Source organism: Copadichromis virginalis, linkage group LG16 (genome assembly GCF_057382275.1).
Source record: "Copadichromis virginalis isolate Kocher_CV1m ecotype Utaka linkage group LG16, C_Virginalis_male_GT1.1, whole genome shotgun sequence".
Taxonomy (NCBI): Eukaryota; Metazoa; Chordata; class Actinopteri; order Cichliformes; family Cichlidae; genus Copadichromis; species Copadichromis virginalis.
In genome coordinates this window covers 39378401-39393572 of record NC_140633.1, presented here as the reverse complement: position 1 = coordinate 39393572, position 15172 = coordinate 39378401, and the positions used below count along the sequence as shown (strand labels likewise).

At 42.5% G+C, this 15172-nt stretch overlaps 1 protein-coding gene across 1 annotated transcript; it reads right to left on the bottom strand.

Moving 5' to 3' along the window:
* Positions 1-8547: 8547 nt before the first annotated feature.
* umps (uridine monophosphate synthetase) lies at positions 8548-13992 on the bottom strand. The gene is made up of 10 exons (XM_085434752.1): positions 13562-13992; positions 12771-12924; positions 12299-12423; positions 12002-12189; positions 11804-11895; positions 11508-11668; positions 11311-11428; positions 11040-11215; positions 10836-10950; positions 8548-10374 (listed from the first exon to the last, which is right to left on the bottom strand). Exons 1-10 carry the CDS (start codon positions 13709-13711, stop codon positions 10196-10198), a joined length of 1458 nt encoding a protein of 485 aa, XP_085290878.1. The 5' UTR covers positions 13712-13992; the 3' UTR covers positions 8548-10195.
* Positions 13993-15172: the final 1180 nt, after the last annotated feature.

Genomic DNA, 15172 nt, shown 5'->3' with positions numbered 1-15172 from the left:
GGCCTGAAGTTCTTTAGATGTTGTTCTGGGCTCTTCTCTGAGCTCCTGGAAAGCTTCAGCACTGTTCACTGGAGCCACAAAGCCTTATTACTTCCAGGCTGGACGACTGCAATTCATTATTATCAGGATGTCCAAAAAACTCACTGAAAAGCCTTCAGCTAATCCAAAGTGCTGCAGCAAGAGTCGTGACAGGGACTAGAAAGAGAGCAGATTTCTCCTGTTTTGGCTTCCTGTTAAATCCAGAATTCAAAATCCTGCTCCTCACATACAAGGTCTTAAATAATCAGGCCCATCTTATCTTAATGACCTTGTAGTACCATATCACCCTATTAGAGCGCTCCGCTCTCGCTCTGCAGGCCTACTTGTTGTTCCTAGAGTATTTAAAAGTAGAATGGGAGGCAGAGCCTTCAGTTTTCAGGCCCCTCTTCTGTGGAACCAGCTTCCAGTTTGGATTCAGGAGACAGACACTATCTCTACTTTCAAGATTAGGCTTCAAACTTTCCTTTTTGCTAAAGCATATAGTTAGGGCTGGACCAGGTGACCCTGAATCCTCCCTTAGTTATGCTGCAATAGGTGTAGGCTGCTGGGGATTCCCATGATGCATTGAGTTTTTCCTTTCCAGTCACCTTTCTCACTCACTATGTATTAACAGACCTCTCTGCACTGAATCATATCTGTTATTAATCTCTGTCTCTCTTCCACAGCATGTCTTTATCCTGTCTTCCTTCTCTCACCCCAACCAATCACAGCAGATGGCCCCGCCCCTCCCTGAGCCTGGTGCTGCTGGAGGTTTCTTCCTGTTAAAAGGGAGTTTTTCCTTCCCACTGTCGCCAAAGTGCTTGCTCATAGGGGGTCATATGATTGTTGGGTTTTTCTCTGTATCTATGAAGCGCCTTGAGGCGACTTTTATTGTGATTTGGCGCTATATAAATAAAATTGAATTGAATTAGACTGGCTTTGTGACTCTTCCCAGACCGACAGGTGTCAGTGACTTTGTTTCTCAGCTGTTTCTTTAGATTGTGGCATGATGTGCTGCTCTTTGAGTTCTTATGGCCTACTTCACTTTGTTAGACAGCTTCTGTTTAAGTGATTTCTTGATTTAATGGGGACTCATTAAGCTAATAACTAATAATTATATTACAAATTATTTGATCTGAAACTTGTAAATGTGACAAATATGCAAAACTAAATTATCAGTGGGGAAAAGAGCAAATACTTTTTCACAGTACTGTTTCTAACTGCTAGCAACATGAGTGAGGGGCTACATGATATACGAACATGCTTTAAATCTTCAGTAAAAAACTAAATTCATCGTGAGGAGCAATAACAGGACTGAGCTACTGAGTAACGTCGTCTTACACAATATGCATTTGTGATACAAATAAAATTCTCCTTCATCTTCTGTGGAGGAAATATGTTAGTGAGGGAGCCGCTGGTGATAAAACCAACAGGTCCAAACTCATGACTGTGGCATTATGTTTATTTCAACTCGTTCCAGCCAGGTGGCCCGGCCTCCACGGTGACTCCTAAACAAATTACCTGCAACTAATGCAGCTGCTGGAGCTGCTTGGAAGGGTGCAGCAGCAGCAGGACCAGTCGGGACAAGGTAACCAGGATACTGAGGAGTGTGAGCTTACCCTTCCTCTGGTTTTAAACAAATATTGACTGGCGATTCGAGCTGAGGCAAATAGGCTCTCAGGTAAAGAATGACATGCAGGACAGGCTTTCTCATGATGTTGCTCACAAGCCATCCTGCAAAAATGAGGTATTTTTGGAGTTTATTAGGAGTGTGTGCTATTTAGCAGGGACAATATAGCAAAAGGAGCACAAAAGAGCTTAATTACAAAATTATACAGTCTTTAACATTTGAGCCACAAGGAAGTCCTAGAAATCCTAGAAAGAATATACAACTGTATCTGTATAATTAAGGTTCAATGCATTTTTCTCTGATGTTAAACAAAGTTTGTATGTTTTAATTAAGTGTTTGGTAGATTTAGGGGTTTTTTTTTTGGGGGGGGGGGGGGGGGGTACTATAGTTGAACTAGATGTGTAAACTTTTTTTTTAAAATATGTAATAAAAATTTGTGTTTTTAGCTCTTTATTCGTCACCCAGGGCACAGCTTATAGCTCTGCCTTCAGGCTAGTGGATCAAAACAGCACTTTATGCTACAAAGGTGTAAATAATGTTCAGTGTAAGACAAAATAACGAAAACATGAATATTAGGATTGGGGTGGCTTAATAATGCATCACAGTTTCTAAATAACAGATGGCTTCTATCAGATGTCTGCCATGTGTGTGTGTGTGTGTGTGTGTGTGTGGTTAATGTTTAGTCAATGGCTAACATAACGTCCCATTAAGCCCATCTCTCTGCTCTCTGGTGCTTGCCTGCAGTCTCTCTTTATGACGTAAGAGATGGATGGTGACATACAGACCTCCAGTGGAAAACACGTTCTGTCATCATGAATGTGCCAATAGGAAAATGATTATCAAAAAAAGCACTAAAGGGAATTACGGATCCCTGCCGCTGTAAATGTCAGCCTTCTCCGTGCGTACTCGTGTCACTCTGGGGCAGTTTAGGCAAACACACAAAGACAGGTTCAACCACTGACTGACCCCCCCCCCCCCCCCCCCGCCAAAAAAACAAAAAAAACAGTGAGTGATTATTACTTGGACCCAGTCCCAGTGTCAGTTACCCACGTTTGCAGCAGTGATAGCGTGTGTCACTGACGCTGTTACTGCTGCTGTGAGCAGACAGGTGTGTCTGTTTAAGGCGGCTGCTTTTGACAGAACATGTGGATTGAGTTGAGTCTGGGATACATAGTCTTACTTAGATATCTTTACTTTTTCAGTAAAAAAAAAAAGAAAAGACATATACAGTACATGTCAGATTGAAACTGCAACATCTATTATAGCATCAGAGCACCTTTGTTCCTTTCTAAACAAACACAGAGGCAACAAAAGAGTCTTTGCCCGTCAGACTTTGAATGATTGTTACTTGTTCAGTCAGGTAGTGAGCTGCTTCTGCTGCCACTGCTTTCTTTAGAGCGTTGCCTGCTGCCAGCTGTATGCAAATGAGACAATCTACCTGTTCAGTGATATGTACAACACCCTGGAGTTACTAAAACAAAGGCCACACTTTGACTCAGCTACCTGTCCTTACCCCTTTGGGACATTCAATGAAAACACCTTGAACTGGTTGCAGGAAACAACATTATCATTCGTCTCATTTAAAGGCTTCCCAGTGATCTTCCCTAACTAAAAGTCATCCTTGTGCCTTTTCCGGTTGCCAACCCGTACCTGCGTAACGCGAGCCGAACGAACAAAACTTCATCTTCAGGTATTGTACGTGAGGCTCAACGTGAAGCAAATACGGACAAACGGGGAAAGGTCACAGCGTAAGTCGGTCCAGAGAGGGATGTGATGGGCATAAATCAGCTGGCTTCTTCATGTTCAACCTTTAGGAGAAGATTTTAAAAAGTTACAGCACCAAGCAAAAGTTGTCAGAATGGATTCTCTGAAAGGGAACGAGTGAGGAGCTTCAAAGCTTACCTTTAGAAGAAGCAAAGAAATAATAGCAGGCGCAGCCTCAGACCTCACCTTTTATACCTCTACACGCTCTCTCTCTCCACTGGCTCACTCTTTTCCTTTCTCCACCCCTCAAAGTGGATCCTCGGGGCAGGCACAGACACCTGTCGCATGGTGCGTTACTCTGATCCAATATTGACATAAAGGGGGAGGGTTGTCTCTACGTGTGTGTGTGTGTGTGTGTGTGTTGATGGGAGGTCACACCAAACACCCACACAAAATGAATTATTCTTACTAACGCCTTTTCTCCATCCAAAGCCCCCCCTCCCTCCTCTTCTCCGTGCCGGGCAACGACCTTTGTGCCTGCACTGAACTGTAAAAGGGCTCATTGTAACGTAGCTACCTGCCAACCTGCTCGTTTTGTCTCATTCAGCGTCCGTGTGGGAATCATTTTCATATTATCTGCCTTGCAAATAACTTTCTGCTGCAGAGCGACACACCTTGCTCTGTAACTCTGAGGGAAAATCGTCTCAGAGTTAGTGGAGGAAAAGTTTGGTGTTTAAATTTGGTGGGAAATCCACCAGGAAACATATCTTCATACACATTTACCCAAAGAGAACACTGGAAAGGATATTAGTGTTTAGATGTATTCATTCATTCAGATATTTCAGTGAGTCCAGTATATCTAAATCTGAAAACTACAACGTCAGGAAAAAAATAGATACAAATGATTTTGGATTATTGTACTAAAGCTCCCGCTCATCTATATTGCTGAACTGTCCCTACCAGCCCACCCACCTGTTTATTCTCATGTTGTTGTCTCTCAGTGCTCTTCTATTCACACGGCTTTCTTCTCACTCCACTGGAAAGGCAGATGGCTACCCTTCAGAGGCTTCCTGTTCAAAGGGACCTTTTTCTACCCTCTGTAGCCAAGTTCTTCCTCATAGGTAATCATCCAGGTTCTCTGAATAATATTATAGGCTCTCACCTGTACAATACAAAGTGCACTGATATAAATTTATGATATAAAAAGTGAGGAAGTGTGTAGTGAAGTGTGTGTTTGGGTGATTATTTCTTTGCTGTAACTGCTTCTTGGCAGTAAATCTTGTACTGTTGGAAGGTCTGTTTGTTTCCCCTTTAATGGAGCTACATTTGTGGGAAAATGCATTTGTTGGTTGAGCAGCAGAGCTGCGTATGTAGGTTGTGCCCATGAAAACCTCGTTAAATCTTCTCTGCCAATGTCAAACAGCTTATTCTGCTGTGGACTCTAGTTTTAACTCCTTGTTATGATCTTGTGATAAACTTGTTTTCCTATTTTCATGTTTCTATAGGTTAAAAGGAGAGATCCTTGGAAAGACTTTTATCTTTTGTGGCTGTTATAGAGAAAATTTGACACCACAAGGCTTTTCTTTAATAAGGCTGCTTCACACTGATAAGCAATTTGCTTTAGAAAGTATTAAAAATTAAGGTATTTAAAAGGTATTACTAACAAAACACATTAAGTTGTGTTATGGGTTTGTAAGATTCAGTGGTTGATGAGGACTGCTTGTATACTTGCCACTACTCTCAGAAACATTATGGTTCTTAAATGGTTCTTCAGATGTCTTCGTGGTTCTTTAAAGAACCATCCTACGTCAAAGAACCTTTTTATTTTGTAGATGGTTCTTCAGCTATTACAAATGGTTCTTTAAAGAACCAAAGGTTCTTCATCCTTAGCTGTCTAAGTTTGATGGTGTAAAATGGCATAAATATTTATTCACTATAATGAGGCTGTGAATTCTACTGTGTTTTGTTTGTGTGCATGTGTGTGCGAAGGGGGAGGGTGGGTTACCTCCCTCAGGTTACCCTTTAAGAGCAGATGGTAGGAAACTGAATATTCAATTAAAAGTTAGAAATACTTGCTTAAAAATATACTGGTGGCAGGTGTGGGGGCCAAAGCCTAAAGACCCCCCCCCCCCCCCCCCACACACACACACACACACACACACACACACACACACACACACCTAACCCCGCCAACCCATTGATCACAAATAATGTGGTAATAGAATATGGAATTTGTTATTAAGATGTTTATGAATATTGTCAGTTAACAAACAGTAGACACAATGCACACATTCAAATACTGTACTTTAGTTTGAAATTTTAATAAAATATTACTATTTACTATACTATTTGCATGCGCAAAAGAAGACGTCACACACAACGCGCTCAGTTTAGACCCAGAACAACAGTTTGACTGATGCACCTTAATATAAAGACTTGTTTCGGACTTTACGTTTCCCAATTTTGCTTTAAGTTATAAAGTTATTTTGTTATTTACATTTGGCCTAATAATGACCCTTGTTGCTGTTTTAGAGGAGCGCTGCTTCAAAGGATAGCTGCAGATTATACAGTACAAAGAAAATGTTCACGTTTCTCCAACGTCTCAACAGTTTCACTGGATGGACAGGAAGCGTTCACGTCGTCTTCTCTGGCGCTGATAGTTGGCGTCTGTCTTGTGTCAGTGACGTAAAAGACGGATTTAATGCGACCTGACCATCAAACAGCAGTCGCTTTCTAAAACATCAGATATGTGTCGGATTCAGGACCACATACGAAAGTGGCCCAGATCGGATTTAAAACTATCGAACTTGTACAGTTGACACTGTCATAGCATGATCGGATATGGGTCGCATAGGGTCAGAAAAGTCGGATTTGATGCGCTTTCGCCTGCAGTGTGAACTTAGCCTTTGATTAAATTACAGTGGGATGGAAGTCGAGGACAAGGAGAAGGAAGCTTAGGATGAGGAGGAAGAAAAGCAGCAGGAGCATCTTTAGTGATCTCTATGGTTTCATTGGGGTTGGTTTCATTAATATGGTCCTCTCACAGAGAAAGATGACTTGTTTTAGTTCACCTACTTCCTGTATTAGATAGTGATGTGCAAAACGTTGTGGAAAGCGGAGCAGTCAGGTAAAGTGCACCTGCAGGCGAATGAACATCAAATCTCTCAGACTAAAATCCGTATTATACTTTTAGTCTTACGACAATATGTTATATATTTATCACCCCTATGATAAAACCCATGTCAGCCATTGGTTTATGAACTTTGTATTTTGAAGCCTCAACATTTGCTTTATTGCTGTTGCTATGGTGTTTTTTGTGAGCCTTTTGGGACCATGTTAGGACGAGGGATCAGAATCTGGAGTCGTGCACACTATTGTTTCATTTAGCGTGTATCCATAAGATTTGTACAGCAGCTCCAAGTTGTGCCTTGAAAACAGGAAAGTTGTCTGCATAGAGGAGAACTGTAATAGCAGGCTGGTACAAAGTGAGGCTTTGTGCTCACATTTGCTGCAAACACTCGTTTTAATTCTGTTACCCTGTTTTGATGCAGAATTCACTTAAAATCAGGCAAGAACTGGACTTGTTTTAATAATGTGTTCTTGTGAAGTGATTGTGTATCGCATACATTTGATTTGACTTTCTGCAAGACAACAATCTCGCCAGAAAAGTTTTCCAAATACCTCCACGTGATCAAGCCTGGATTTAGAAAAGAATAGCAAAACAAAAAAAAAAATCTGCACCCCCTGCTTCAGATGCAATTTGTGCTTGTGTGTTCAGAGGCGGCGAGAGGCAGGACCTCGGCTCATCCAGCTGGAGAGCCTGACCAGGAGGAGTCGAACAGGGGCACCCTGCAGACTCGGCTGCTGGCATTGGCGAGGGAGTGCGGCCGCCACTGGGATGACGTGAACGCCAAACTGGAGTCCATCACAGGTCGACTGCAGGTATGCGAGTCAGACCTTCTGAGGAGGGTTTCTCTCTTCTTTATAACTGACCCCGTTTCTCTCTCTCTCAGCTCTTTGTCTCAGTAGGAGCACAGAGGGAGGAGCTTGTCGTTTGGTTGGCTGATATGGATGTCCACCTGAGTGAGGTTGACCAGCTGACAGGAAACACCTGTGAAAAACTGAAACAACTGCAGGTGTTATTAATACATGTAATAATTGTTGCGTTATCTATAGATATAGTATTTATATATATTTATTTATAGTATAGTAAAAATATTGAATTATTACTGTTTAAATAATATGTGACATGTATTAGTAGTGATGTTGTGCTGAGGGTTAAAATGCGTTTTTAGCTTTTGGTAACTACGAAACCATTGATATATGTCTATGCTGTGCTCGTATTTATTTGACTGTACTCAGATCCAATTTATGATACATTTTATTTTGAAAGATTTAAAATTGTTCTTTAAAGAACCACTCAAAAAAGGTTCTTTAAAATGGTTTTTAAAGAACCTTTTGAAAAAAAGGTTCTTTGAAAAACCATTAAAGGCATCCCAAAGAACCTTTTCTTGATGGTTCTTTGGGGTGCCTTTAAAGGTTCTTCAACGAACCACTGAAAGAAATGGTTCTTCAAAGAACCATTGTTTGAAAGGTTCTTTGTGGCATCTTCTATGGCATCAGTCTAAAGAACCACTTTTGGGTCCAGTTGGCACCTTTAGTTTTCTGAGTGTAGAGGTCCAAGAAAAGACAACCGGTGAACCGGTGCCGAGGGTCATGGACACCCAGAGCTCATGAGTGTGCATGGACAGTACAATCCCACAGGAGCAGCACCACACAGTGAAACCCTCAGTGCTGGTGTCACAGTGCATATTAGCACACACAGAGTTTTTAATTACATGACCAAACGACCTACACTGGGCATGTGAGAGACCTGACTGTTTGACTGTGTCCATCTAGACATTCTTTGACATCATATGGGTGACGAGGTGACTGCGCATCACAGCAGTTTGCATTATGGGAAGAAGGAAAGCCAGCACAAGAAGCGTGATGTTCCATGGCACGACGTACGCTTCCACATGGGGAAAAAAACATTGTGGTTTCCAAAAAAAGAAAAATTCAAAAAGACTTCAAGGTGTTATTGTGGCCTCCAAATTCCCCACATTTTAATCTAAACGGACATCTGCAGGGTTTTTCCTGCCTCAAAATGGGCCTTTGCATACTGACGGTGAACGTAACCACAACCAGGTCACATATGATTAAGACAAGAGACACTTTATTTAAATGCAAGTCTCTGCATTTGCCTGTTTTTTATAACCATATGACACACACTGTTTCCATGCTTTTATTTGATGGCTTAGTAAGAGAAACCCTTTTCTAAATTATTATTATTGGTGAAGTTACACTTGGGGAAGTTTAAAACCAGTGGGCACCATTTCTTTTGTATGCAGGAACCGTCACCTGTGAGAGGAACTGGAAAAACCCGTGAGAGTCACAGAAGCACCACCTTCGACTTTGAGGACAACAAACAGGGATCATCATCAACATCATCTCTGTGCTCTAAACAATGGCATATTCATGAATGATTCCTCTTCCTGAAATGCATTTCTTCGTCCTACTTATTTACAGTTACTGTACTTACAGTTCATTGAAAAAGAATTTGCCTGTGGTGTGAAAACCATCTGCAGAGGTGAAAAGCATCAAAAGAATAAAACTACTGACTCTAATATGAAGCTCCTTTATCTCATGTAGTGCCTGCCCTGCAACCGCCGTGGCTCCAAGGCACAAGCTAGCTAATGTCTTTAGAAAGAAGAGTCATAAATTTATATAAAGATCATTTATTTATGTATGTGAAACGATAAGGACGGCAGACAATAGATCTAATAGAGACAGGTATGAGCTCCATTCAGCTTTCCCTCGTCCAAGTCACAGTAATCTGAGGTTAATAATCAACTAATAACCAAACAAGTGCAGGGGTTAAAACACTGTTGAGCGGGTCCGTAGTACCTAAAATTAAGTATTTCCCAAAATCAAGAGTTAAATCATCATTCAGTTTGTTCAGCACTGTGACTAACTGCAAAATCCACCAACAGTACACGCAGGTGCAGTTAAAAGGCTCCTTCATGGGATTTACGCTGTTTGTGAACACGTGAAGACTAATGAAGAACCTCTGTGAATTAAAAATGCCCTGAACTTGAAGCTTGAACTATTAGTGTCCTTCTTCTTCTTCTTCTTCTTCTCCTCCAATTCAGGGTCACGCAGGGATTGGAGGGTATCCCAAGTTTGTGGAGTGCGGGAGGAAGTCGGAGAGAACCCCTGGAAGCCCAGAAAGAAGGAACAAACCCCAAACAGAGCCCCCTGCTGGCTGGTGATTCAAACGCAGGAGACAGAGCTCACAGTCACACCACCCCCACAAAATATTGTAGCATTTCTATCTAGTGTTTTAGCACTGATATAACAGCATGCAAGGGGTGGTGGTTTTGTGACATACACAGAGCTACTTTTTCGTGCTGTAAGAGACATCCTGCACTATTTTAAGTGAATCTCCATTTCGAAATCGTCACTGTAGTACTCAGACCGGAGGAATGACCTCAATCCATTATTTAAAACCAACTACTGAAACCTGATCAGAAAAAACATTGAGATTAGAAATCAGTTCAAGTTGTGCAACAAATTTAAAAGGAATGAATCACAAACATTTAAAGCAGCAGATCAACAGTAAAACGCACACCTGCCAAGAACACGCTCCAAGTGTCAAACACTGTAGTGTTGCACACTGATGTGGCAGTGATACCTGAAGTGAACGGTAGCGTGTGCATAATTACACGCTGCCTTCAAAACACTCTGATCAGCTGCACAGGTCCTCGTCACAGGTGCACTCTGAAACTCGAGTCAGAGAGTTACTTAGATGCTGCTCTGGCCCACTCTCTTTCTGTAAGCATCCCAGCCCGACTTCCTGTACAACTCCGCAGCTTCCACCCTATCAGAGGCTGCCAAAATGCCTCGTCCCACGATGATGACATCAGAGGCTTTGCTGTAGATAACTTCCTCTGGAGTGGTGTACTGCTGGCCCAGCAAATCTCCTGTAAGGGGGGAGGGAGGCCGAGAGAAGGGAAAGTAGGTTTAGAGGAGACTGATACAGACTTTGGGAGATCAGCAATAGCAGGGGCGGCACTAGTTTCATGTACTACAGCACCACCCTGTGTTAGAAATGAGTCATGGCACCATAAAGAGGCAAAAAGCGGAGTGCAAGGCTGCCTGAGGTGCAGTTTGGCCTGAACTTTATAAAAACCTCGAACGAGTTAACACAACTCTCTGAATCTCCTGATGGGACGTGTGTGATTCCTCGGGTTACAACAACAAGGGATGTAGCACTGAGTGCCTTTCACTGTGTATCCATGTATCTTCAGTAGGGTGGATTTCATATAGACAGTGCATTCACAACTCACTTCGTAGTTCTTTTAGTATGATGAATATAAGTGGAAAAAATGATGATAAACAAAGAAACGTCAGCTCAAAGTTCAGTAAAAGCTGTCAGACTTACCTCCCGCCTGCATCTGCACCCCGGGGGTCATGTGGATGAACTCTGGCCTCTCTGTGAGTTTAGTGCCACAGATAAACCCAATCACAAAGTCCGAGTGCTCCTCTGCCATTTGCACCTATGAAAACACAAAGCAGCTGTAAACTGAAAAGAACACAAAGCACATGTAAACAAACTTAGAAGAAGAGCACACAGAAATGAGCTCACCACAGCCTTCGTGTATTCACCAGCAGCCAGCGATCCCTGGGAGCTCATCTGAGCTATGAGCAAACAGCCTCGGGCCAGAGGCTTCCCTACAGCGCTCAGACCTTTCACCACTCCCGGCCCCGGCACTGCGTGGGCATTCACTATGTGGGACCACGATGAAATCTGGTACAAACCACCTGGAGAAAAGACAAGATCACAGCGTTCGACTACTTTGGAGACATTTTTAAGTCACCTTGAATTTACACGACCAAAAGACGTGAAATCGTCTCACCCTCATACTGATGCTTGACTGTGTTCCCGATGTCAGCGAACTTGCGATCTTCAAAGATAAGAAAGTTGTGCTTTTCTGCCAAGGCCTGCATTTTCTGAATAAAGGCTAATGTGTAGTCCTGTTAACACATATGGAAAAAAACCATCAGTTTGTTTGTTGCATGTACAGATTTGAGGTTTTAGTTGATCCCGCTGTACCTGGAGGATGTCTACGTGGGTCTTCAGCATGCAGATCTTTGGACCGAGCGACTCGGCCAGCTGGAGCAGCTCATCGCTGCTGGTTACATCAGCAGACACACAAAGATTGGACTGTTTCTCCTCCATAATCTTCAGCAGCTTTGATGCTAGAGGATGGATGTCTGCAGACAACAGAAGGAACAGAAAATGAGAAAAGAAAAGAGCAAGAGCAGACACAGCACGTGTGTGGAGCTCAGTGAAAACACCACCAGTCTCTGTTTTGACGTGAAATAACTAAATAATTTAAGACTACATACTTGGTAACTTGGCTCTTTCTGAATAACTGAGCTCCAGCTTCTGTTCCACACACAGCTTCTTGCTGGCTGGAGAGTCTGTGCCATTCTTGGGCCTGAGAGTGAGTCAAGGTGACAGTTTCACCAGACAGTTTCTAGATTGTAGCGTAATGCAAGCAGACACACCAGCTACACCGGGGGAAAACATCTGGAGAGTTGTACCTGAAAGTGCTGTTGTCCCGGATGAACTCGAGGACAATCTGGGCGGTTTGGGCGTCGATGCGTTCGGCTGCCTGCAGCACACGGAGCAGCTGAGATATGGGGATGATGGGATGGAGCTTGATTCCCTTTGATGCCAACATCTCCACGCCACCTTGCTCTCTGTCCATTAGCACAATTGCATCCGTCACCTTGAATAAAAACATGTCAGAGGTCATTCTTGTGTATTGCTGCTCTTGATGACATCAGTACAGCGTAACTATGATATTATTATCTTTACTGTAAGGTTAGATTCTGGACCTTCAGTCCCTCTTTGTAGAGCACTTCGGCAGTCTCCAGGATGCTGGTGCCGCTGGTCACCGTGTCCTCAATGATCAGGCACGTATCCCCCTGACGGAACGACCCCTCCACCAGCCGTTTGGTTCCTGAAGCAGAGATACAGAAGGCAAATACTGAAGGACAAACTTACAGTAATTCTCAAACTATGAAATATTAACCAACAATACAGCATGCAAGATGAAGCATGCACTTTCTTGCTTTGCATTTTATTTTTTAGGTTTGGTTTACGCAGGTTCTGTACCATTGAACTGGGATTTCAGAGAGTTTAATGTCTGCCTACACCGGACACCTGTGTATTCATGCACACCTCAGCGGGGGTACTGCCTGAGGCTTCAGGTTTTTCAAACATCTGGACAGCAAGTTTAATCAGAGCCTGTAGTGGCAGCATTGTTTTTTATTTTTTTGAAAACCTGATCAGCTGAGAGCGGCTCACCGTAGTCCTTGGCCTCCTTCCGCCTGATGAGCATGGGCAGTTCATGTCGTGAGCAGATAATTGTGGCCAAAGGCAAGGCTGTGTAAGGAACCCCACACACAGAGTCGAACTGCAGACCCTCTTCCTGCACTCGCTCGTAGATGAGATTTGCCACCTGGAAGTAAAAAACAGTAGTTTGGGTCTGTTGTCAGAAAAAAAGACCAGTTTAGAGTGATGTGTTGCAGATGATGAACTTCTAATAAAATGTTAAAAAGCTGATACAGTTAAATGACCGGCTGTTTAAGGCTGAATGGTTTGAAACGCTCATCAAATCAAATCAATTTATTTATATAGCACTTTTCACAGGATAAAAACCACAAAGTGCTTCACAGTAATATAAAACAGAAATACATAAAATACATTAACAATAAAACACACAGCACAAATCTAATTAAAAGCCAATCTAAATAAATGAGTCTTATCCTGAGTGACTTGAAGAGCGGTATTGCTTCAGAAAGCTGCTGATTCCTGTAACGATTATTGAGGCTGGAGTGAGTGATTAGCTGGTGAGAGGTCCAGTCTTATCTGTTTTAACTGTTATTTTCCGTGAAAGGAGGGGATCCCTGAAACTCAGTCATTGTGTCTGCTGCATTACCGTGAAATAAACCACGTGAGTACGAATATTACACAGGAACTGACGAGTGCCTACACAGATACTTTTGCCTTTAAAAAGTGCATCCGGCAGACGTTTCGTGTGTCCGGTATCGCTTTAAGCTGTTCTGTTCTGCAGTCACGAAGACAGCACGTGTTACCTGGTTCATGAGCGCGGGGTGGGACACGAGCACCCTCAGGTCGATATAAATGGGTGTCATCAGGCCGCTCTTCAGCTTGTATTCCCCGAACTTCACTCCGTTCACGTCGTGGAGCTTCAGGATTAAACTATCAATTGAAGCGCCGTCCATTCTCTCCGTATTTACGAGCTTCGGCTGCACTTTCACTCGTCCTCAAAACTTGCTCGTCCAATTCGCGCTACCCCAGTTACGGTAACACAAAAACTCCCGCTAAACCTTTCAGAATAAAAGCGTCAATGTCCGTTTTAAGAGCTTTTAATGTTTACAGATCAAATGTCGCGTAGCTCAGTGAAGAAACGTGAAGAAGCCTGGTAGAAAGAATCGTTGTTTGTGAAAGTTCAAAAATGAAGACTCGAATAAATAACGTTGCGACAGGCTGCTGTCCAGCCTCTCAGCTGTGATAGGCTCCAGCACATCCAGAAGAAGACGTATGGATGAGAAAAGTACGCCCTAACCGGAAGTAAATACCCGCGTCAGCGTAATGGCCCTTCAAAATAAAAGCACAGACCTCCGCCATGCTCATAAGCCATGTATTCAAAAAATAACGTCAAATCGATTTGGTTGGTGAAAACATATTGTATGTTTTATTATCTTTTAACTTTAAGAGTTTCGGTCATAAAAGGGCTTCCTGCAAGCCCATGATTCCAGGGGCGGATCGAGAAAGGTGGCATGGGGTGGCGTGGGGTGGCGTGGGGTGGGTGGTGCCACCCTAAAATGATCTCTTGCCACCCCACGTGCCACCCTAGTTTTGCATATGACAGTTTTATTTATTAAAATAAGATAGAATTAACACTTTGAGCGTAGTTACAGTTAACAGTGAACATAAATTCTTAAACTGAATATATTGCTCTGTGTTACCCCCTTTTGTTTTCAGTAGCAAGCGATGCTTATGATAGTAAGAATACACCAGTTTTTAAAGTCAGCAGTGAGACAGCAAGCGAGTGAGAGAGAGAGAGAGTTTTGAGATGTGGGAGATTTGTGACGTTCAGCGTGGAGTGTGTAGTTAGCGTGTTGTGTAGTCGTTGTTTTGTTTTGTGTGTCAGTGAGGGCACTTACGAATGTCACAAAGGCAGATTGCAATGTAAACACTGTCTCTAGGTGGAAAAGAGAAGTGATACACCTGCTGTTATCGGGCCTACAGGGTTTTGGTCTGTGGTGTTCTTCTCTGTCTTGTGGCGGACAAACATTTTTTTTTACTGGCACAAATAATTTGTGTTATTCTTATTGCGACACCTGATTGTTCTCTCATTTTAGTTATTGTAACATTTTTAAATGGCTGTACAATAAAAAAAAAACGCTACTAGGATTTTATGTTTTTTGTGTGATTTCAGATCAGTTGCATTAATACAGTATGTCAATGAAAAAACAACTAAATTCAGACCCGTGAGGTTGAGCTATAAAGAATGATACCAAGCAAGGCAGGGGAAACAATAAAATAAAGCAATTTAAAGGTGAAATACAAATGTAAAATCAAAAATGGCCAGTTATATTTTGGACCTCAGAGGGTTAACTCAGCAAATCATGAAAAATTAGGCTTAAGTTTTTGTTCATGACAGTGCAGATTTCTGACAT